This window comes from Camellia sinensis, chromosome 7 (assembly GCF_055761805.1).
Source record: "Camellia sinensis isolate YWXY chromosome 7, ASM5576180v1, whole genome shotgun sequence".
Classification (NCBI taxonomy): domain Eukaryota; kingdom Viridiplantae; phylum Streptophyta; class Magnoliopsida; order Ericales; family Theaceae; genus Camellia; species Camellia sinensis.
Genome location: NC_138967.1, coordinates 60681958 through 60707995, shown reverse-complemented (window position 1 = coordinate 60707995; position 26038 = coordinate 60681958). Strand labels below are relative to the sequence as shown.

General features: G+C 34.4%; 1 protein-coding gene across 1 annotated transcript; it reads right to left on the bottom strand.

Annotated features, from left to right (window-relative positions):
- Nucleotides 1-7727: 7727 nt before the first annotated feature.
- On the bottom strand, nucleotides 7728-21570 carry LOC114302085 (Nucleic acid-binding proteins superfamily). The gene is made up of 10 exons (XM_028247052.2): nucleotides 21101-21570; nucleotides 19244-19403; nucleotides 14590-14651; nucleotides 13315-13474; nucleotides 13112-13232; nucleotides 11163-11244; nucleotides 10950-11053; nucleotides 8768-8846; nucleotides 8634-8684; nucleotides 7728-8094 (listed from the first exon to the last, which is right to left on the bottom strand). The coding sequence occupies exons 1-10, from the start codon at nucleotides 21392-21394 to the stop codon at nucleotides 8011-8013; spliced, it is 1197 nt and encodes a 398-aa protein (XP_028102853.1). The 5' UTR covers nucleotides 21395-21570; the 3' UTR covers nucleotides 7728-8010.
- Nucleotides 21571-26038: the final 4468 nt, after the last annotated feature.

Here is a 26038-nt window from a genome sequence, read left to right as displayed (position 1 = left end):
TCTATATCTTCATAACCATGCAAACTCACCTATTTGTAGGTGATAAAACCTTCACTATACACTACTATTCATCACACCATATGATTTACCACATGGCATACCACACTTTCCACATGGTAAAACTTTCTCGTATTTCCACTTTGGCCCAAAACTTATTAGAATTCCAATTACATCTCTTTTGATGGTTATCCAAATATTTCACAACAGGCCTTTTATAGCAAAGCAATTCTTACAGGGAGATTAGCTACAACTCTCCCATTATAAACATTTAGCAGTTTAAGGATGAATCCGAATCCTCTGTCGGATTTGTCTACCTAGGTCCTTGTAGTGGCCCCAAAATAACATCGTTTTGGGAGGAAACTTCTAAAAAAATATCTAAATATGTGAAACAGAGAAGCTAAGAGAAAAGAAGAACAAGAAACAAAATCTATGGATAATCAACGAAAATTCATTTCCTCAATCTTCAATTCCATAACAAATTTGCCAAATCTATGAAACATTTTCACACCCATTGACCACCACATAAACAATACCAATCAAAGAAAGTACTATCCAAACCTAAGTATAGAAAGAACAGGAAACAACTACAAAACTCAAAGATTTTCAAGTTTTTCAAATCTGTTAATATAAAGCTAATGGAACAATGGCAATAGTAGTGAATTGGGTCACAGATCCAAAGCAAAAACCCATTTCTTGTTGATGATTTTCTCGATTGATTTATTCCCAATATCAAGTGGAGAGAGAGTGAAGAAGAGAGAACGAAACGAAGAAAAAGAAAGAGAGAAAAGAAGAGCACGACTTGCTTTTTCTTTTATCTGTGACTTGCTTTTCTCTGGAGAGCGTGGTCGAGTGTAGTCATCTCACTTGTCACACGCCGAAATAATTGCTTTACATCATCCACAATATTAATTACATAACAACACATGATGATATGATTATATTTTATTTATCCCAATTACCTGTACAAGAGGGTGACATATGTGGATATAAATTCACAAGTTTAACCCTGAATCTATAGCACATGTTACAACAAGAAGTACGAAGGTAAAACAAATAAATGAATGTCCTAAAGTCTTACAACTTTCCAAGACAGTGCTTGGTTACAACAAAAGTGGACTTAAGTCTAATACAGTTAAAGCCCTGGGCTTGTACAAAAAATAAATACAGTAAATATACAAAAGAAGCTCTTGCTCCAAGTCCTTCCAAGCTATCGCCTTAGCGAAGACATATCATCAGTACCTGAAATATTTTTTCCACGTAGGGTGAGCCAAAGCCCATTAGAAATAATCCAACACAGTGTATGAATTTTAACAAAGTTATAAGGTGGATGCATGTGCCAAAACATTTTACATCTCTTTCCAAAACCATGCAATGCCAAATTAATATCAGAGTTCATAAATCATTTCCTCACAACAGAAATAGGGCAGTGAATCACACTCTGTGAATGTCAAAACCAATACAACCTTTCATGGAAATTTCGTTCGTGTGAAACTATAAGCCAGCACCCATGTAAACGTAGGCTGTATAAGCACTACTATTGCCATTTTAAAGATATTTCGTCCGTGGGATCGGCATCCATATATACATGCAGTTTTCAGGACTTTCACCCTGGACACACAGGCCAACTTATTTGATATAACAACAATTCCTCCCCAGATTCACCCTTTTTCTCAAAACAAAATACACTTCCACAAAATAAATATACCGCAATGCTCAATGCAAATAGATGAGAAAATAGTTTCAATTGTCCTAATTCACATGTAATTTCTACAACAATCATAGCTATCCTCCACCGATAGCTCAAAACAGATATTTCTAAACAAATAAACAATTATTAGTAAAGATAAATTCTCCAAATTTTCAAGAGGTAAGTGATAATAAATATCCAACTCCACCATCCTCATCAACATGATTCCAATTTCATAATTTCAATATTAATCTCATTATTTATATAAAATCAACATTTGAGGTATTTAGGGCAAAACCCCTTCCTTTCCAAAATCAATCCCAAATATCAAAATCAACCATTCATTCCCAACTCAACATTAATTTCCAAGTCAAAATCATTTTCAAGGATCTATTTGAAAAACCCCTTTTTTGATTTTTTTACCCAAAATCCTAGATTTGTTCCAAATCTTCCAAAATCTCAATATTGTTTAGAAATAATAAATAACTAAGTTAAAACTCATAAAAAGTGTGGAGATATCCCTACGTCAAGCTTAGAAAACAAGATAGAGAGAGTGTACGAAACTCAAAGATGCCAAAAATCAACTTTGCTTCAATTAGAACGAAGCCCTCGCTGAGCTCTACCTTTTTAACAAATGGACACGGGTGAAAAGATTGATGAATCTAAGTGTATTCAAGAGAAATAGGAGAGTTTTAGAGAGAGAGTGAACGAAATTAGGGTTTTGAAATGTTAGAGAGATAGAGAAATGAAAAAGTGAATAAAAATGGATGTTTATGAACTGATATACGCACAGGTCGTTAAGCGCAAGAAGTATCGCTTGAGTGTCTAGACACAATAAGTTTTACCGCTTGAGCGTAGAATACAAACTCCCAGTAGTTTTACAGATAGATGGCTGTTGCTCAAGCACAGGAAGCTTCACTCGAGTGAATAATACAAACTCTCAGTATTTTTGCAAACCTGCAAAAGTATTGAAGATTCACAAACACCGTTTGAAAGCAAGAAATGTCGCTCAAGCGGAGGAACAAAATTCTGGGCAACAATAGTTTGAAAAACAAGCTACCAACCTGTTCCAAACGCAACCAACACATCCTAATAGCCAAACTCAAAGAGATATAAGAGGAAACAAGACATGGATAACTATATAAGACAGTGAAACCTGGATCCACAACATCAAATGGATTGGATCCAAATCAGAATCGCTATACCGCTACCATCACCTCGCCAAGCTACCTTATCAGAAATCTCTTACACCATCATTGCTATCATCACAGCCGCACCGCCAAAACCTCGGAAAACAAGGGTTAGTATTTCACCATTGCCGCTTTAGAGAGAGAAAGGGGCTCGCTGCGGTAGCATTAGTGGAGGCGGAGGAGAGGACGTCAACCGTAAGGTAATGGTGGTAGGTGGTCGCATTGGTGAGGGTTGCCGAAATGTTGTCGCATCGTGTCTTCTTTTCTCCCTCTCTTCTTCTCTTTCAATTTCTTTGTTCCTTCTTCTCTGTTTAGAATTTTTTTTTTTTTTTTTTTTTTGGGAATTTTCCCCTCAAAACGACGCTTTTTTTTAGGGCACTACAGGAACTCCCACAGACAAATCCGATAGAGGATCCGAACTCGTTTAAGGATATAAGAAAAAAGTTTTGTTCAAGTCCTCTAAGAGTTCCAATGTCATTTTCAGACCAAACCAAAGGACCTCCAGTATTAACAGTTTTTTATACTATCTTTAAAATGACTTAAAAATTTTTAAATTTAATAAATTTTTATTTATATATCCATTTTTCATAAAATTTAAATTTTTAAATTCCTCTTATCAAGATCTACCAAACAAAATTCATGATTAATATGAAATTCAAAAGAAAATAAAAAAAATAAAATTTCATTAACCCAAAGTCAGAGAAATTTCACTAAAATTAGTTAAATGTCACTGTAATTAACTTTAAGTTTCACTAACAAAATTGCTCAAAGAAATTTCATACTTGCTAAGAGAAATTTCAAAATTGCTTATTTTCTCGTAGAAAAATTTCAGAAATTAGACAATTAAGTCAGTGAAATTTCTTTGACTTTTAGTCAGAAAACTCAGTGAATGTTTTTTTCTTTTCAAAATTTCATAGTCATCATATATCTTGTTTGATAGTTTTCAACGAGACGATTCCAAAAATATAAATTTTACAAAATACGAAGTTTCAAATCAAAAGTTATTAAATTTTCAAGTTTTGAAATACATTCCAAAATACACCTTGTCTACAGTAAAGAGAAAAGACATTGGAATTTCATGGTACACTATAACAAATTACACTTTTGCTGACTAAATTTTTAGTCGCCAAAAGTCATTTTTTAGTCACCGAAGATTTTTGCCGACTAAATTTTTTGGTCGCCAGTTCGTCGCTCGATGATTGTCGGGAAACGTATTGGCGACTAATTTTTTTTAGTCGCCAAAAAATTTAGTCGCCCAAAGTTTTCAATAAATGTGCTTTTTTGTTTTTTGGAGATCAAGCGTGGTCGGCTTGTTCCCATAGAATGATGGTGGACCCACCATCAAATTAGTTAAACCGGTGGCGGCTCGATCGATGTGGAGCCCTAGCCCTAGCCCTAGCCCTAGCCCAGCCACTACCGATCAGTTGCTCTTTGGCTTCACCACCACAAGGCTTATAGTCAGATGTGTCAGCAAAAACCGCCGGTGGTGTCAGCAATGGTGGTAAGGACATATAGAGTGGCTTAAGAGATTGAGATCGATGACCCACAGATGGGGAAGAGAGAGCTCTTTCAAAGAAATAAATTCAATTTAGGGCAAAAAAATGGGGAAAGAATAATATATACATATGGTTATTGGCAACTAAAATATTTTTTAGTCGCTGAAAATATTTTATAAATCCCTCCAAAATTTGAAATTTCTCCTTCCAAATATTTTAGTTCTTTGGCGATTGAAAATTGTTTTAGTCGCTGAAAATAAATTTTTGGCGACCAAATTTTAGTCGCCAAAAATAAAAAAGTAAATTTTTGTTTTCATTCGGCGACTAAATAATTTTAATAGCCAAAACTAACTATACAGTGTCAAAAATATTTTTTAGTTGCTAGAAATAAATTTTTGAAAGATAAAAAGTAAATTTTTATTTTTTATTCGGTGACTAAATAATTTTAGTAGCAAAAACTAACTATACAGTAACTAAAATATTTTTTAGTCACCAATTGTGGCATTTTTAGCTACTAAATTTTTTTTTAGTAAAAAATAAATATTGTACTTTTGTCGACTAAAATAATTTTTGGTCGCCAATTCCACAACTTTTGGCGACTAAATTTTTTTTAGTCACCAAATTTGATCGCCAAAAGTGCATTTTGTTGTAGTGGTACCAATATTTTTTAACCCCCAATGGTTTGCCTAAAAAACACGAAACCCCTCTATAGTTTTATTTGTAACACTTAAACCCCTAGACTTAATACCAAACTGTAATTTTGGACGGACGTAACAAAAGTAATAAAAAATCATAAATGACCTATATATTTTACAGTCAATCATTTTATTTGTATTATTTCGTATCTCTCTCTCTCTATATATATGTGTGTGTGTGTGTGTATATATATATCTTCTCTCTCATTGTGACAACCATCATCACCACCACCTTTCAATACCAAACCCACACCTTTCACCCATTTTCACAACCAAGTTCTATCACCACTACCATCAAGCTCCACAAGAGACGGATCTAGGATTATGACTTTGGGGGGCTACTCTATAGTTTAAAAAATTGGGAGGCCACTCTATAATTTTGAAATTATCTAAAAAACTTTGGGGGTGCGAACTCCTATAATTTTAAATTATTTTAAAATTTCTAGTATAATATATGATATTTTTCAAACTTTTTGGGATGCGGCCCCCCCTCCCTAGATCCCTCATTGAGCTCCACGATCACCATCACCGCTAGCTCCATGTCACCGCTGGATTGTCATGACCGCCATCGCCCAGCTTCGCCAAAACCAAGAACCACCCTTTACAAAGTGTAATGAAGCAGCAGAAGATGGTGGATGATGGAAAAGAAAGAAATAGATTTGGAGATGTTTCTTTGGAATGTGTGAAGTTAGTTTTCGGACAATTTTTGGTAACCATCCATTTTAGGAAGAAGTGAGAAAACGAGGTGGCGTAGGATGAAGTATAAAGCAAGGTGAAGAGATTGGTGAAAGAACGGGATAAATTTGTTACGAATTGAGAAAATTATGGAGTCCGAAAGATGGGCCAAAGAAATGTTGGAAATGGGAAAAAATTCTTATTTAAGGTCATCTTTCAAAGCTCCGACAGAACGCAAAAAGAATGGAACGATGCGTGTGAGGAGTGATACGAAAACTAGGCCGTAAGGTGAATCCGATAAAGCAAAAATGAGGCAAAACAGAGTTACAACGAAAGAGATACAAGGGCTTGAAGTGATACGTTTGAATCTGAAAATCTGATCTTTTCGGGCTTGTTTGTGCATGTTGTTTGGAGAAGATAAAAGTGGGTTTGGCTGGTATGAATCCCATCAATGCTATTTCAAAAATTTAAATGTTTCCACATATTAATTGTTTGATTCCATGGGTTGGGTTTGTTACTAATTTGAATCATAAGGAGAAAAGTGGGTTTGGATAATTTTTACAGAGAGAAAAGTGGGTATGATTTCATGATGGTGGTGATGTTGGTTGGTTATGATTTTGCATGGAAGGTAATGGTGGTGAGATGAGAGGAGAAATAAAATGTGATTGTGGTGGCTATGCATGGAATATGATGGTGGTGATGTTGGTTGGTTGTGATTTTGCATGAAAGGTAATGGTAGTGAGATGAGAGATGAAATAAAAAGTAATGGTGGTGGTTTTGCATGGAATATGATGATAGTGATGTTGGTTAGTTGTGATTTTGCATGGAAGGTAATGGTAGTGAGATGAGGGAAGAAATAAAAGGTGATGGTGGTGGTTTTGCATGGAAGATGATGGTATTGCATGTTTATACAATGAAGGAGAGAGAAGTGTTTTGGTCCAAGAGTGTAACCCATGCTCTGTTGCACTATACTTTTATGCTCGTGAAGTTCACGTTCTGTTTAAATAAATGGATTCAACAAAAATTACAGTTTGATATTAAGTCTAGGGGTTTAAATGTTACAAATAAAACTATAGGGGATTTCGTGTTTTATGGACAAACCACTGAAGGTTAAAATGTATTTTACCCTAATAAAACACATGATATGGGAAAGGTCCTGCACCAATGAAAATGAATACTAAAAATTCAGTCAAAAAAAACTTTTCAAAACAATTTTTGTGAAAGATGCCCCATTTTAAGAAAAGGTTTTAAATTGTTTTATGAATTCCCAAAATATGTTCACACAAAATGAAAACAGTATGAAAGCTTTTCAAGAAAGCTTATTTGGTATCATCTTTATTTTCTATTTTTTCAGTTTACCAAAAAAATAAAAATTGTTTGGTGAAATGTATTAATTAGAACAAAAATGGTAAAAATCTCAAAAATTCTAATAAAAAATCTACCAAATGTCTCACATGACTATAGGACTCCATAAGACCCACATTGTCTGAGTCCCACACCCATGTGAGATATTTAATAGAAATTTTAATAAATTTTTTAAGATCTCTTGCATTACTCAATTAGAATACTATTTCTAGGATTTTTCTTTTTCTAAAAACAATGTACATTTTAACTAGTATTCTGTGCCTGCTACTTTCACTTTTTTTTAAGTAACCATGTTAGTTCTTAAATTTTTGTAGTCATTGAATATTTTTTTGGTTTTTGAAAAGAAAAAAGAAAAAAAAAAAGAAGGAAAAAAAAAAAAAAAAGAGAACAAAATGCACATTTATTTCTGAAAACACGAAAAACAAAAATGTAAAATTCTAAAACAATACAAGACAGACGATTACAAGCAGACCAATTTTGCAACCTCCATAACAATAAATAATAAAAATTAAAAAATAACAATTGTCTCACCGGGTCGGCATCCAATCAAAGTGTAATAGCAGTAATGAGATTCATTGGCTAGCAAACACAACAGCAGTAGAGATGGAAACAGATGCAGTGAAACAAATACATTCATTCATTCATTATCAGCAAATCAGAAGCAAAAAAGAAAATCGGTTGGAGGACTATGCAGTTACTACTTATATAATATACAGAAAATGTCGGCCAAGTTTCTGCTCAAACTGACTTCTGTATGTACAGTAGCTGCACAACCGGAAAACATGAAACCTGTTGCAGACACATTTTTTAATTTTGTTCTTCTACTCTTATGTCTTACGTTAGACTTGGGACGATGAATCGATGGTGTCCTCTGCAGAATGGAACTTTTGAATTCATGAGCCTCATGGGACACGTTCCAGTACTCGCTGCAATGCCCTTTTAATTCCTTCCTGATCAAGTGATGTTGTTAGTTGTATTTCCTGCACCTGAATCACAAAACAATGATTTTAAGTATCTTAGAGAGAGGTACAGAGCGATCAAAATTTAATTTCAGTATGTTGTTTCGATTATCTTGGAAATGAAAAACATTTCGAAAAAATAAAAGTTATGTCAAAAGAATTTGAAAATGCATGAAAAATGTTTGGAAATAAAAACCAAAATCGAGAAAAAATATCAGTGACAATGTTTATCAAATTTTCCATCTCTCCTTTCTTGTTTCTAGTTTATCAAATTTCTATTAAATTTAAGATTGTTTTATGTTTCTCAAATCTTTTCTTTTGACAAAAGAGGTAAATAAATGACTATTGTTGAATGTTTTTAATAGTTGTCAAAATACTCATTTTTCAATATGTTTTGTAATTCGTTAGTTTCTTGATGCATTTCGGTATGTTTCAGTGGAAACACTTGAATTTCAGTATTCCATTAGTGTTTCGTTCCGATTTCCTTGGAAACAAAAATGTTTCGGCCATTTTGATGGAAACAAAATGAAATTTTGATCAGAGAGAGAGAGAGAGAGTAAAAGAACCTGTCTTCCAGCTCGGGCAAGGAGAGTGAACTGCTTACCAATAGCTGGTGCCTGTGGTGGTGATGCAAAATGAGAATAAAAAACTACCACCAAAATCAGTAGATGCTATATACTATGGAACACAAGCAACATACATTTGAAAGCCAAAGCTGCAGATCTTGTGAAACTACCCGCTTCTCAAATCCTTGCCGACTGATTCTTATTTCACTTATTCTGGAGCAGAAAACCATAAACGTCATACCATAATATGCCCAAATATCAAACAGCAGTTAAGAATGAGGGAACTCCACGTAACAGTCATAGTGCTCTACTAAAAGCATTTATCTTATAGCAGGTTCTGATTATAGACACACATAAAATAAATAAATAAATAATAAAAAAAACAGAACTGTGATTATGCGCATTGGAACCTGATAGAGCTCCCCTAAGAGATGTTATGGATACTTCAGAAAAGGCATATCTCAGTCTCCTCTTCTTTAAGAAAATAAAGAACATCTATCAAATTCACTACAAGTTCCATAGTGTACTTATTATTTCCTCCGTGGTCTTAGGTTTATAAGCACGTCTAAAATGTAGATGAGTGATACTGCAGATGCTATATACTTAATCAGGTACTTTAATATATTATTATGAGAAGCACTTCACTTTCCTTCTGTTTCCTCTCAATTTCGGAGGGAAAGTGAAGTGCTTAAAATGTTTGTCCTCTCTCCCCTCCATACACTTCCCTTTCCCTTTTTTAAAAGTAATCCAAACATGATTTTAACTAAATTTTCTGCTCCAAATTCTTCACTTCTTCTCTTAAACCATCAATCCAAACAAAGGGATTTAATACTTATTATTGGCATCAACTTATATTTAGAGATTTAATAATTAATTTTGACTTTATTTTTGTCTTACAGTTTAGAATCATAACTCCAACGGAAGAGATCAGTTCAGATGGTGGGCTGACAGTGAACCCAAACTAACTTGACCAGTGAACACCTATAAGTGAAGTGTTCTTTCTTTTTCTTCTTCTTTGTGCACATACCCAAATTATTCTTGGGTCACCTAAGTAGAGCATATATATCATATATGCCGACACAATGAATTTCAAAAAATGCAAGAAACAATAAGTTAAAATTTTATATTTTTATATATTTATTAAATATATGAAAAAATGTACGATAGCACTAACTATAATTTAAAACCCATATATTTCACGACTTATACATCAAAATATCATTGTGTAACAATTGCATTCTAAAGAATGCAAAACAATTGTAAAATATTGAAATACACATGATGTATTCATCTTATACATGGTTCAAAATATATTTAGAGTGCACAAGTTGCATTCCAAAGAATGCAAAACATTGTTACTATGAAGAGATTCATGATGAGGGTCATGTTCGGAGAATTCTAGGGTTGGACTCATTTTTAGGAGTGTCCACAAAGAGTCGTGTCCAACATGGCTGTCCGACATGACACACCTCCATAGAAGTGTTTGTGTGTGCTTCCTAGAAGAAAAGGAATTGTGAAAGACAGTCAAAGTGAAACTTATATCAGACTTTATGGACATATATCCCTGAATTTCCTAAGCATGGTGCACTGACAGATGTATCTGGGGTTAGAGGAATTATTTTTCAAAAAGATGAACGGAATAGGTGCAGTGAGAAGTAGACATAGGATTTTCACATTTCAATGGAATAGTGTTGGTGAAGAAGATGGTCTAAGAGAATTGGATTGACATAGAAACCTAGAACATATGAACGTTAAGAAATGAACAAATTGTGCTGGTCAACACACAATTCTCATAATTATGTATAACTTGCTAACAGGAAAAGAATAAGCACATTAACTTTGATAAACCAGCTTCTTTACAAACTTATTTGATGATCTATAGTTTATTTACAAGACACGAAATAGGTAGGACAATCTACTCGAGCTAGAGAGAGAGAGAGAGAGAGAGAGAGAGCATAGGAATGTAGTTGAGAAAATCATGGACAAAAATTTAAAGGAAATTGTAAATGTTGAAAGAAAATAACATAGAATAATATAAATGAAGTAGCACTAGGAGAAGAGGCATTTAAAGTAATTAATGCACACCGAATAGGATTTAATGATCCTATCAAACAGCTATGTGAAACAACATAAATGTTCGTGGAATAAGGAGTTAGGCTTTACCTCTAAGATAAACTTTCAAAGAATACTAACAAAAAAATTAAATTTCAATTGATTAAAAAGTTCGATATTTTCAGTTCAAAACCCTAAAATTTCTCCAAAACAATAAAAAAGAAAAAGAAAAAATCACTACTCAAGCATGAATGCAAATCATACCCCTCTTCCCGTAGTAGCTCTTCCAGTATTGTTTGAAGCCCTGGAAGAGGTTCAATATTATAGGGGCTGCTCGTACTAGAAGAACCAGTAACAACCGACCCATCCTGGTAAATTTAGTTATCATCAATAACTGAATTATTTCTGAAAAGAATGAGAGATGCGCTATAAACATTAGCAAAGTGGATACAAGAAAACTTCACACCCTTTTCACACCTGAGGAATTACTTTGTCCAAAGTTTCTAGCAGTGGATCTTCTTCCAATTGTTTGATTGACAATGTAATTCTCGACTTTTCCCTGCAACAAGTTCTCAATTTAAGGCCCTTACTTATTATATTGAGAAAGATGTTATCATGTAAAGGAAATAAAATCAGAATGTTACAAAAAAATTGGTATAATTAGAAAATTCCAAACATCTAATGCAATCACATCATATCAAAGTTAGGATTGCAAATTTTGAGCTACAAAGGAGGTCTATCATTACTAATTTGAAGTTTGGCACTTAACGTTGATCTGTATGTTAATAAAATGTCCAGAGTATAGTCTTCTAAGTGACAAATCTACCTCGACATGCTCAATGTAGAAATGTTCAACTGCACTGTAGGTGATAACATTAGCAGCTTTCTTATCATTGGACAAATACCCAAGGCCTTCTCTGTGTGAAATCTAACTTCAATGGCATCACAGCAATGATATAGAATATAGTATGAATTATAAAGAAGTCATTTGCTTGTACACTTACAGGACAAGAACTGGTTGCCTCTTCTTCAGTTGACTTGATTTCACCAGGACGGAGTACATTAAGTATTCAATGATTTGTTAACAGATTTTGGTGCTCAACATGAGCAAATGTATTCGCCACTTCTCTGTCAAAGGCAAATGATGCAGGCGCATCCCTCACAACATCATTTTTTATTACTTTTGCCAATGCCTCTTTCTCTTATCTGTTATCTGTGAATTTAAATTACTTTGCCGACTGCAAATTTAAATATATATATATATATGTGTGTGTGTGTGTGTGTGTGTGTGTGTGTGTGTATGAAAATCATCTAGCTGTGGTTATGGGTCAGTGACAATGCTGACATTATGCTATGCACAAAATATTAAAAATTGGTTACAAATTCCAAACAGAATTTAGACCTTCTGAAAAAAAAAAAAAAAAAAAAAAAAAAAAAAAAACACTAAATTTTAAAAATAACGTAAGTATACAAGTAGATTCATACACTCCATCAAACCAAAAAACCAGGTTATTTTTTTCCTTTTATATTGTGTAAATGAATTTAACACCTTCATCGACCTTTTACATGTAGCACCTCAAATTTCAATAGCAGTTTCCTAAAGAAAACACAAAGAAAAAAATCAAGTAGACACTAAACATAGAACTACAAGTTTGGGCAAATGTTCAAATAAAGTTGAAGAAAAGAAAAAACAACCACCACCAATTAGTACCCTTAATGGGTGTTTGGGAGGGATTAGATTGGATACAAAAAGTGGTTGTCCTTAGACTTGAACTCATAACCTCAAGGTTAGTAGGCCAAGAATTTAACCACTGAACCAAGGTTTGAATAGAGTTGAGAAATAAAATAAATAAACAAATAAATAAAAGGCAAAGACTGCTAGAAACAAACTAGATGCAAAAATATTTATTTAAAAAAAAAAACAAAAAATTGATTATTAGTGCAGAATTGGAAATACACGTAGTAACTTTCTCCTTTAGTCAACTACACATTTTAGCCAAAAAATCAAAAAGTTACTATAAGTTATCACATCATTCTCTCTACTTTTTTACACATTTTTTCTATTTTTTTACACATTTTTTCGTAGAAAGTTAAAAAGTTATTAAAATAACCTGTTCTCAAAAGAGGCCTGCCTTATGATAGGCTCAGATACAATAGAAACAAAATTGACCCATTAGACTTCAGCTCTACCCAGTAGTCATAATCTGAACAAGATCAATATGTACACAATAAAGTTATTGAACGTCACCGCAGGACTTGCAGGTTCATCTGATTCCCTTAATTATAGTGTTCATGTAAGTTATAGAGACAGAATAATGTATTAATTATCAATGACTGGCCTTCATGTAATTACGCAATGGATGTTACTGTATGGCATGGAATAAAGATCAGCAAAAAGTAAATGTAGCAAAAGGATGCCAAATCACCTATCTATTTTAATAATTTTGACCCTCACGTCTTCACCCTCACTTAGAATGTCTCTTACGTCTTGAACTAAATCCCATGACACCTCTGAGATGTGTACAAGTCCAGTGAGGTGATAACAACCTGCACCATAGTTTAACATGCACTATTAAAAACTTTGTCGTAATGCAGAATATACAAATAATTTCTCAAATACAATAAGTACCATCTGGAAAAAGTAAATGAACAAAAGCACCATAATCTTCGACAGAGCCCACCCTTGCTTCAAAAATATCCCCTACATTGATTTGTTGAGAAAACTTTGACCACATTGCTTCCTTTTCAGAGAATATCAATTTCCTGTTCTCTTGGTCTGCTTGGATTACCTAGAATAATTAAGAATGATGAAAGTTTCGTTTTCATGCCATAATGCCAAGGTGATTTGTGGATTTAGTACTTGTGTAGGAAGGAAAGTAAACAAAGTAACCCAAAAATGAAAAGATTTTCCATTTCACGATTGTGATAAGTACTCTGCAACTTCAACATTTATAAGCAACTTAAATGCTGCCCAACTCATACAAATATAAAATCAAGACCAAACAGTTACATGAGGGACCTAAAGCCTTTAGAGAAAAACTAAAGCAAGAAACATCAATACAAATGAACATAAGACATTTTTTCTTTTGAAAAGACATAGCAGAAACAGAAGAAATGCCAAAGAAATTCTACAAGATAGTCCAAATGTTAAAAAAAATTCATTTCTCCCTATTATATTATGACATGCTTTACTGTTTCTCTCACCTTTCAGATATTAGCAACCCATGAATATAATAGAGTTGCATGCTCTCCTCTCCTTGCATTGATCTGACCAATGAAACTTAAAAGCACAATTTGCCAGCTTCTATTTGGTCCTTTTTGCTTAAAATGATCATTGAAGACAAACAGATAACTCCTGGGAATGAAATCCCAGAGCTGAACTTCTGTCTTACTCCAAGTTTTAACTTTCCTTCTGCAATACACTGTAGGTTTTTATTTTTTTTGGTCAAACGGGCCATCCTTATAATGAAACATTATTCAATCTTACAGGATTTGGACCAAAACTTTAGAAGTCACACTTTCATCCCGCTGACTCCCCAACTCTAATTAATATGGTCTTGCATACCCCTTAGCTTCAGTAACCATCCTAACCTTTAATAACAATTTCTGGATCTATCATTTTTTTTCCCCTTAACCATGGTTCTCTAAATGATATAAACTGTTTTGATGCCATCAGTTATATCTTTCCTGAACATGAGATATACATGATTTACAGCCATGCATTCAGGGCCAACTTGTGCGGTAGAAATTTAAAACATACACTTCCAGTGTGTTACTGGTTTTGTGAAAATCTTGAATACACACTCAAAAGTGCTTCTCAAGTGCTCAACTGAGAAACATGATATATGTAATAGAAAATGACACAATAACATTGATAGCATACATGAACAATGAAATTCAATACCTTCAAAGAAATAAGTGAACCAGTTAGAGCTTTTGCAATCTCTTGGATGGATTTTTGTGGTTCTACATGAAATGGAATCACAGAGAAATTACAATAGGTTAGCAATTACAAGTCCATGGCATTAGACCATCTCCAACGGTGAACCAAAATTGATATCAGATTTAAATTTTGATGAAAAATATACTTTTCCATGCTCCAACCGTTGCATCAAATGAATATCAAAATGAGAAATCAGCAAAAAAAGTATCAAACTGAGAACAAGTTCTGGATTTTACCAAATCACTGTTACTGACCGTTGAAAGAGATACATCGGTTGCCTGGCCGGTTGCCCGGCCGGTTGACCAACCGGTCAACCGGTTCCCTTTGAAATAACTAGGTTCAAACCGGTCAAAAAAGGTTCAAACAGGTAAAAAAAAAAAAAAAAATTGCCCAAACCGGTCAACCGGTTGGTCAACCGGCCGGTCGACCACCCAGTCAACCACCTCCCTAATTTTGCTTTGATGCTCACCGTTGGAGCGCCTCGTATCAAATTGAAAAAATCGTCATTTTTTTCATCAGATTTGATGAAAAAAGAAGTTAAGCGTTGGAGATGCTCTTATGAAAGTTCATTAAACTAGAATTAACTGTATGGGCACCAATATAATAAAATGGGCAGTAATTAGTACCGTAGAACGGCTAAAGAGGACTTGACAGGGTTACAACTTATGAAAGTATGGGCAAATCAGCACAGCAACCAATATTTTCTTTAATATTTATTTATTTTTAATGGAGTATAGGTTTTTTTTTTTTTTCTCTTTAATACTTATTTATTTTGGGCATTAATTTTAATTGTTTTATTTTCTGGCCTATGATGTGGGTGTTGTCCACATCCACTTAATGGTCACATGCTACACACATAACCACTTAAGTGGCTTGACACATGATGCACTAGGATTGAAACTTGTTAACAGAAGGGAACTAGGTTTGTGCCTTAAACTTGATTCTAAACATCTTCTGGTGGTTGGATGATTTTGAAAATTTCCAAGATATCATGGCTGTTGTGCTCCCCTTCTCTTGTTGCTCTCTGTCTTTTCCCTCTCATTATTTCTCTTCTCTACTCTTGTTTCTCCACTCTTTCCCACTTCTGCAGCTTCTTTTTTGTTCTTTGTTTCTGCCTCTTTTTTTCTCTGTTCTTTGTTTATCTTCATGCTCCACTACTGCTGCTGCTTTTTTCCTCTGCCATTGCTTCTCTTCTTTGCTGCCCAAACATATCTTTCTGTGGTAAGTTGCCTGGGTTCATCAGAATCATCTTGGTCAACCTGTGGTGCCCCATTTGACTCTCAGTCATTTGTTCACAGCACTATGGTGACACCGTTCCTTTCCTATGTATTTTTTTCATAGTTACTCCCCCTCAGAGAAATGGACAGCCCCTGTCCAGTCACTTAGTTCCCTCTTTGATTGGTGTCACATAGTTTTGAATACAGGCTTTACTGGTAATGAACTACTTGATTGTCACTCAACAATGGTCAAATTAAGTTTTGTTAAGTGGCATATTCAATTATCATAATTTATTTATTATCTAGTCATTGCATTACATGGACTCGCATACTTTCCCCAATGTACTCGTGTCCACCAGATATGACATGGGTAAGGATATGGGATTCATGTCTGATGCATGCATCCAAATTAGGTACTTGGATTCTCAAATTTTATATGACGTTTGAAAAAAAAGATGCTTAGATTTGTTAGCAAAGAAACATTTCTAGCTTCTCACATGAATGAGAGATAAATTTTATATTTTCTTTAAATCCCATTTAATTTTAAGTACATTTCTAAATAATTTACAATATCCTATCTAAGACTATTATACCATATGCCATATATATAACTGTTTAAAACTTGGCCCCGTATTCATACTACGCATATCCCAATATCCTAAAATTTAGGCTTAGGAAGATCTGACGTTTGAACATGCACCCGCACCTATTACCTTGTTTACTCCCATTAATTGAAAAGTATACCAGCTCGATTAAAGGTGTTTGACCCTTATAAGTCTACAACCTATTGGTGCATGTCTTGTAAACCCAGTGCTACATGAATATAGTGCAGGGTACATGTTTACAACCATAAGGATTACACACACACACACAAATTGTGATAACCCTGCTTCGTATTATGCTAATTGATCCTTATTATGAATGTGATTATGTGTTTGATATGATTTTGAGTGCCATTCATATGAATATAGGTGATTTTGAATTTCTATCTGTTCACCGTAGAAATATCTGTTCAACTTACTGTTATAAACTGAAAATTGAAGGCCTTATCGGCCACAAAACCCGAAATTGATTACGCCATTGTGATTAGCGTAATTTTTAGAGCCTGCGGTGAAATTTAATTGAAAATTGATTCAGATCAAATTAAATAGATTAAATTAATGAAATGGTGCTCAATTATTTAATATTAAAGAAATGTGTTTGGGAAGGAGCTTAGAAAGGGCCAATTACACTCTCATTTTGTTGTTTTGAGGCTCAAATCAGATTTTATATCTTAGGGAGAGAGTGAAGCCGGCTTAGAGAGAGAGAGAGAGAGAGAGCTCAAATTGAAGTTTTGATCTTGAAGCTTGAATAATTTGAAGACCAACTCAAGAATTAAGCATAAGTTTGGAAGATTAAAGCTCCTAGGTGAGTAATCAACCCTTAATTCATGAGTTTGAGTTGTGATTTTGTGAATTGAAGATTAAATGGTGAGTTAGATCATGAATTGAGTGGATTAAGTTGAGATTGAAGTCCATGTGTGCATACATGTAGTGAATTCCTATGAAATTACATAATCTAGCATGTAATATGTGAATTATGAAAGATTGTGGGTTGGATCATACATGCAAGCATGGTTTTAATTGAGCTTCATGAAAATGAACACCATTTGCACCATATTCTTGACATGCATGTTTGATTATTGTAGGTAAGGGGCTCATGTAAAGTTTGAATGCATGAGCCTTGATTATACAAAGAAATGTTGATTAATTTGGAAGAATTGGACCATGATTTTGAGCAATTGATCTCATCTTGCTTGTGTACTCATGATATATAATGTATTTGCATGTTTTGGAACCAAAATTATGAGTTTTGAACCTTTGGAGGTCGAGTTTGAGTCTCAAGAACAATTCTGGATTTTCCAGAATTTGGCATGTCCGCTCGAGCGGGGAAAGCGCCGCTCGAGCGGGAAATACGAGCTCCCAGAAGTTTTGCAGACATGGGTGTCCGCTCGAGCGGGGATATTCACGCTCGAGCAGGGAGCCATGTAGGGAGACTTTCAGCTCGAGCGCCCGACTTCACGCTCGAGCGTAAAAATGAGGCAACCAAGACTTTTGCAAACCTAACGGGTCCGCTCGAGCAAAGGAGTTCACGCTTGAGCGGGGACTCCTGTTTCAGAAATTTTATAAAAGCGTTCTGTGTTTCATTTTCCGTTCTCTTTCACTTCTAAGTACTCTTAGGCATGCATTGAGCATTATGAATGAATAAAAAAGACAAGAAAGAAGCCTAAGAGGGGTGTATAAATTAAGAACGGATTGAATCGTTTGTGACCCATATGTGTTATGTAACGTGTAAGGTCAAACTCCAGGGCAAATCAACCAGCCGATCACTGTGAGTAATATCTTAATAAGGATGTTTTGAATTAAGTTATTCGTCCAATTACTTATCTCCCCTATAAGTCTGATAAGTTTGTTAATTTGAATTATGGACAAATGTTTGCTATGACGAATGATTGGGCCAAAGGCCAGTCTGACATGAATGAAAGAATGATTGGACCAAAGGCCAGTCTGACATGAATGAAAGAACGGTTGGGCCAAAGGCCAGTCTGACAGGAATGAAAGATAAATGGGCCGAAGGCCGTTTGACATGAATAGATTGGGTCCGAGGCCGTCTGATGTGTTTGGTACCGTAGTTACTTGACCTATATATGTATGTATATACTAGATAGATATATGAATTGGGCCCAAGACCGTTTGGTGCATGCCGTTCTAAACACTGTTCGTGTATCTTCTTTATTTGATATTATTTACTGGGCTTTCGCTCACGCTCATTTATGTGTCTGTAGGTGAGCCAAGGGAGGTCCAAACCCAGCCTCAGGGAAGTTTGTGAGAAACAGTCAAGGTTTTGAAGAGTCAGCCCATACGTCTCATGCACGAAACTTGTTTTTGCCCTTCTACTATTTTGCTATATTTTGTTATGATGGCGAAAACTTCGGATTACGGTTGTGTATAGTTTTGATTGGCTGACTTAGACTTGAATGATCCTGTATGTTTAGAACTTTACGTTATTACATATTCTGATGTGGGTTATTAACATGTATGCATATGTTTGTTATAATGTGCCGTGTAAGCACAGCTCTATGGACAAAGTTTTAAATTGCTTCCGTTTGGTCCCTTTACTCTGATGAGTTACGTCTTGTTTGGTTTGAGGCCATAGGTAATCCCTTGATTACTGGCCGGTTATGTCCTTAACCCATAGGGGCGGGTTTGGGTCATGACACAAATACAAATGGCTGGTGACATAATACATGATTTACAAAGTCCATTTTACACCAAGGCAGTAGCAATATGAGGATAAAACAATAAATAGAAAATGTAATCCAAAATTATGATTTAAGATAGAAAGAAGAGAATTAGTACCTTTACATGAATGAGATGGGCTCAACTGGGGATATGGAAGAAAACCAACAAGAGAATAAAACCGAACCAGCAAACCTCCTCCATTAAAACCTTCAATCCTTCCTTCATGAATGTATCCACTTTCATTATAAGCCTTTGCCACCTTCCAATCAGCAGACCTCTACTTCTTTGTAGAGACAAAGTGTTAGATGACATAATGAATCTAGAGTATCCAACTCTAATGGAACATATATGTACATATATATATGGACACCATTTTAGTTTTTCACTAATGCATAGGGAAAGGTATTTAGGTTCTTTTCAGAAGTTTTTACAAACAGATAATGATACATCACTCGCACCATTGCAGCAGTAAAGTGGTTAAAACTGTTATGCAGCTTCATGTTAGCAATTTAGTTTATGAAGCTTGGTACATGCATGAATGAGATGCTATATTATGTTGCATCCAATGACTTCACTAACTTAGGCTTATATTCTTTCTTTACTTTCTTTGTTTCTTTTTTTCTTCTTATAACTAAGGGCATCTAACAAGTGATAGTGACAGGGCAGGGTAGAAAGCCCAAATAACTAGTAAGCACCACTGATCTAGGGTCAGGAGGAGATTCAATCTAAAACATTACCCTCTCCTTTATGCTCCCAGTTCTGGAAGGGACTAGTGTAAAAGTTTTTGTAGCCATGCTTCAAAATAAATAAATAAATAATTGTTATCTTAAATGATCAACGTAATCAACTAGTATCATTTTTAGCAATTTATATACTAACAATATAGATATTTCTGCATGTATAAGCATATACAAGCATGAGCGCCATTTTCCTAGTGTAAGAACATACATGGGAAAATAGAAGATGAATGGCACATGAACAAAGTTTTTACCAAACTATATTTCCTCTAAAATTGTAATTAAATTACAATGTTTCAAAGAACCAATATAAAAACCAAAAAATTAAAAATTAAGAAGAATAGTAAGGGAAAAAGCATATTGCAGATTAATCATAGCATGACACTACCTTAAAGATGAAGAATACACCCAATTAATAATTGATTAATCCCAAATCCTCAATTTCAAAATCCTTTGCAATTGTGATAGAAAATAGCTACAACAATGGATCAAGAGAAAATCTAATCACCTCTTTCAAAAAACTGAAAACATGATACCCGCAATCTGATGATTATCAAATGTTGAAATAATCGCACATTTCACTATCAACATATACCCACAATAGCAACATTAATCCTAACACAATGCTAATTTCACCTTGAGAGTAATTAAGTGCATTGTAACAATTTTTTCCACCACTATGATTACTATTTGCAAGAAACAAACTTCAGTTACATAGAGTGATATAGGCCAATTATAATATAAAATGAAGAAGCCACAATCCAACAAATAAGAATTATATCAAAATGATTACCTAATTCACAACATTTGCTGATTATTTCATGCATATATTTAGAATTAGTCTCAACTTCGAAATGGGTTGTGACAAAAAAGAAAAACCAAATCCAACAAATAACAATTAAAGCAAAATGATTACCTAATTCACAACATTTGCTGATTATTTCAATGCATATATAGAATTAGTCTCGACCTCAAAATGGCTTGTGCCTAAAAAGAAAAACCAGATCCAACAAATAACAATTAAAGCAAAATGACTACCTAATTCACAACAAATGCTGATTATTTCAATGCATATATACAATTAGTCTCAACTTCGACATGGGTTGTGACCAAAATGAAAAACCCAAATCTTATTTTCTTTCATTCACCATATTCTTGAGTTTAGTCAGTGATCAAACAGATGTAAGAACAGAAATTCACAAAAAAATATTGAAAATAACAAGAGAATGAAACACACCCGTGCTTGCTTAATATTCTCAGATGATTCAGATAAGTCTTCAATGACTCCTGCGGCGGCGGAGGAGCCTTCGGTTTTGGCATCGCCGGAGACGGAAACCTTAGAAGTGTGAAATGGGTGTCTCCTAATTGGTGAGTTTCGGCAAGAATTGAGAAAGTTGAAAGAAGGGTTTGAGAGAGACGAGAGTGAAGAGGAATGGTGATAAGACTGAAAGGTAGTGTCACTACTGCTAAAGAGGTTTGAGAGAAAAGCAAGGCCCGAGACTGATCCTAATGCTGCCGTGAAAATGGGCATTTTGATCTTTGTCAAGAATGGGGTTGTTGGGTAGAGAAGAAGAGGAAATGCGTTTGAAACAAGCTTGTTGAGGAAGTTGTATATGGACTTGGGTCAAGTGACGTGTATGAGGATTACACAACAAACGTTGAGGATTTGTGGGTTGTTTGGATCATCCATGTGTCATCCTCGTGCCCACATGTTCCTCTTGCCGCATTCCAATATGAAAATTTTAGACAAGGATTAAGATTGTTGTTTTTTACTTTTTTTTATTTTTTTTTATTACGATAATAATCTCAAATAAAAATTTTAAAAAAGATATCAATAATTTTGAGACATCCTATCTTATAATTAAATCCACACATCCACTGCATTATGAGTTAGGATTTATGAAAGCATTCATCTCTATCACCATTTATCCATCTTTCCCCAAAACCTATCTACTCTCAAAAACTTAAAAACCCTTTGGCGGCAATATTTCGACAATAACGGTGAAAATCATTTGATTACCTATACTTTTTAGGCAATGGCAATAGTGAAAGTTTTTTCGACAACCACAAATCCATAAGATGAGAGGAGTACAACAATACAAGTTTAGAGGAGATTCATAACTTTGATGGTGTTCTCAGCTCAGAGGATATTGACCTTATAAGAGTAAGTTTCTTAAAAAAAATAATAAAAAAATATTCGTCATTTTTTCGAGATTGAACTCCCGAAAATATGACTGAAATTTGGGAACACGGGCTTGAACATTGTTTATTTGTTCAGGAACAGGTAATCGAACATTTCTTATTTGTTCGGGAACAGATAGCCGAAACTCATGGAGATCGTAGAACTCACAAAAAGAAGAATTTTGAATAAAAAAAATTATATTTATTTTCTCAAGTCATGAACAAATATGTGGAGATGAAATAGCAAATCACTTTCATGAGTTTTGTTAGGGTTTTGGGAAGAGAGACTTTTTGGGGTATAGGGGTGTGCATTCAATTGAATAAATTGAATGTTTTTTACAATGATAGTTTTGATATTATTTTAGAGGAGAAATTTTTTTTTAAGGGCTATAAATGGGGGTCCAAAGAAATGAGGGCGTCCAAAATAATTAATAGAGGTTAATAGCAGCACTCAAAATAAAACAAAACATTTAGGGCAAATTAAAAAAACACCCTAGGGTCTAGCGTGTTTTTCAATTTGAACCCTAAGGTTTCAATTGTAATAATTAAAACCCTAATGTTACTCCCGTGTCACAATTTAACCCCTCCCCCCAATCCATTCTGTCTGATTGAACGAACGGAAATCTTGGCAAAATTTTCAAATTCAAACCCACATGTTCAAAACCTTGTATCTCTCTCATTGTAACTATGTTTCGCCTCATTTTCGCATCATTGGATTCACCTCATTGCCTAATTTTCATTCCACCCCTCATACACCTTGTTCTATCTCATTTTACATGCCGTCAGAGCTGCAAAAGTTGGCCAAAAATAATATTTTTCTCTATTTTTTTTTTTTTTTCAAATTCAAACACATATGTTCAAACATTTCTATCTCTCTCATCATAATTTTGTTTCGCCACATTTTCATGTCGTTGAATTCACCTCATGGCCTAATTTTCATTCCACCCCTTATACGCCTTGTTCCATCTCTTTTTACATGTTGTCGAAGCTCTAAAAGTTGACCAAAAAAAGATTTTTCTTTATATTTTTTACTTTTCTTCAAGCCATTTTTTGAGCTCCATAACTTTCTCGATTCTTAACGGTTTTACTCAATTCTTTCACCAATCTCTTCATCTCACTTCTTACTTCGTCCAACGCTACCTCAATTTCTCATTTCTTCATGTAATGGATGGTTTCGGCATGCCGAAAGTAGCCGGAAAACCAACTTAAAAAATTCCAAAAACTAACCTCTTGGTTTTTTTCTCCTCCACCTTCTTTCCTCTTCTCTTTCTTCACTTATAGCAAGTTGTGTAGGGTGGTTCTAGATGGAAACAAAATTAAGTGATCGCAGTGGTGGTGGTGGTTCGGGTCGTGATGGTGATGTATTTCATTCCACTTCCTTACTTCTCTACTCCCTATTTCTATAATCTATCTATCTACATATATATCTATATATATAGATATATAGATATCCATATGCATCATAATCTCATATCCTCACCATCTCTCAGAGCTCTCTCGGTTCTCCATCTCTCTTTATCAATTATCTATCTATATTACATATATATACATACATCTTCATAACCTTCATCAAACACCACCACTACTGTGAGCACTATTATCACCACCACCTTTCAACACCAACCCATCATGTGAGCTTCATCATCACTATCTCTCATTCCTCCATTCATCTTCATCTCTTCTTTACTTCATCAAATCCATCACCATCATTGCAATCATTTCCACTATCAACACTACTAGACCACCACTACGACTATCACTTAATTCAATTTCCACCTAGAACCACCATACACAACTTGCTATAGGTGAAGAAAGAGAAGAGGAAGGAAGGTGGAGAAGAAAGAAACAAAGAGGGAAGTTTTTGAAATTTCCAAAGTTGGTTTTCGGGCTACTTTCGGTATGCCAAAACCACCCATTATGTGAAGAAATGAGTGTCGGAAAAAAATGGTTTTTTGGTGACTTAATTAAATATTAAAGTGGGTCCCAACCGTCTATTGTGTTGGGTCCAAGTGGTCTAGATACTTTACAATGAGATCTTTACACCACAAATAGTATAGCCAAAACCATTGAAAATTGAATGAGAAATTGCCCCATGAAGTTAGCTTCATGAAAGAGTTAATGGGGTTTGTAACTCCTGCCTTTATTGCTAAGTTTAATAGTGCATTAATGGGGTTTGTAACTCCTGCCTTTATTGCAGAGTTTAATAGTGCATTAATGGGGTTTGTAACTCCTGCTTCTCCTCTCTCCCGTATACATGTATAAATTGAGACCCTCCTGTCAAGTCTCAAATACAGAAATTGTTTCTTCCATTCTTTAGTCAGTTTGCCATAAAGTTCCTATTATGAGAGAGTGCTGCCACTGTTTTGTTCGCTAAGCTAGACAGATAGTGTTTCTATCGTAGCTGGTTTTGACCGTCGTATCCTGGGAGACAGACGCCGGGATTTCTCAAGCACTCGACTCGTGAGGCGGTGAAATCTGTTTTAAGGAAACTGCTACCGTGCAGGCTTCGGTTTCGTTTCTTTACCCTTTTATTGTTTTGTGTATTTCTGTTAAAATTTAGTTGTAATTATTTGCATGTGTTCTTGGTATATAATTTGATTTCTTCATAAATCTATTTATTTAATTTCATAATTTGAACAACAGTAACAGACTTATATATATATATATTTTTTATAAAATATAATTTATGGATGTTGCAAGTTTTGACATGTTATTTAGTTTCTAGCTTTTAGTTTTTTTACATGATTTAATCTTTAGAATTTTTTTCATGTTAATTGCTAAATGGTTATTGGTTTCTAACAATTATTTAATAATTCTTTTATAACTCATGGCAATAAATTTAATTTTAGTATTTGAGATCATAAATTTTAAGGTTTGTAATTTGTGTATTTATTTCCATGAATAGTGTGTGATTTAATTGGATGAATTAAAGTTTTGTAATTTATGTAGAAGTTATAAGGTTTTGTAACTTGTATAGTATCTTAATTCCTTAATTATTTTGCTATTCTATGATTTGCTAGAAGGTTAAATAATATCTGATTGTATGTACAATTGCTTTAGATTAATTGCTTTATATTATGTTGTCGTTTGCTACTAACTCTCTTTGTAGGCATACCTAAGCGTAGAAAGGAATTGTATGGACTACTTATAATCCTCAATTGGATTGGTTTATTTTTCCTTTATATTTGAAGAAATTTTTTGCCAGAGGGCATGAGTTGAGCAAAGCTAGTAGGCTTCATTTTAGCAAGAGGGCTTCATTTTCTACTAGAGAGCATGAGAACATTTGAAGTTTGCAAAGAATGCATTAGACGGAGGGCTACAGTTTGCCAAAGGGCTTCAGCTAAAGTGTCTTAAGGTTTGAGTTTGCTAGAGAGCAACAGCCAAGAGGGCTTCAGAGATTTAGTTGGTTTGTTTACCAATTTGAAGCAGCAAGTTTTATTTGCTTATATTATTAAAAGCATTTTATATGCCTGTATTTGGTTGTAACAATTTTTAAATTGCTTGTAAGTTTGGAACTTGGTTTGGTTTTTTAGAATAGAAACCAAAGTGTTTAGCCTTGGCTAAAGAGTAGTTCTTATTTGTTCAGAAATGACAACTAAGACGAATTTGGTTTCAAACCTTTGGGGTTTGAGAAAGTCTTTAGGTTTAATCATTTTATTCCCAAAGTGTTGGAAAAGCGTGTTTGGAGAAAGTCTTTGGTTATAATCTAATGATGTCCAAAGTGTTTGGTTTTGAGAAAGGAAACCAAATTTTAGCATTAGCTAAAATATCTCTGATTTTTATTCAGAAATCATGGGCTCAGTTCCGGGAGTACCGGTTAACTTTCATGGGCTCAGTTCCTGGAAAACCGGTTAACTTTTATGAGTAGTGTAATTCTGGTAGCAAATTTTATTTGCTTGGGAATTGGTTTGTTATAACCTATAACCTGGTTTATCCCTTGGAAATCTTAATTTTAAAATTGTTTCCTATGGACTAGGAGTCAACATGCTCTTGA

Coding starts and splice junctions, on each gene's coding strand:
- LOC114302085 (XM_028247052.2), bottom strand. CDS start 21,394: ATGCCCATTTTCACGGCAGCATTAGGATCAGTCTCGGGCCTTGCTTTT. Junction 19,404..21,100: donor AGAATATTAAGCAAGCACGG/GTGTGTTTCATT, acceptor ACAAAGAAGTAG/AGGTCTGCTGATTGGAAGGT. Junction 8,685..8,767: donor TGCAGCTTTGGCTTTCAAAT/GTATGTTGCTTG, acceptor TCACCACCACAG/GCACCAGCTATTGGTAAGCA.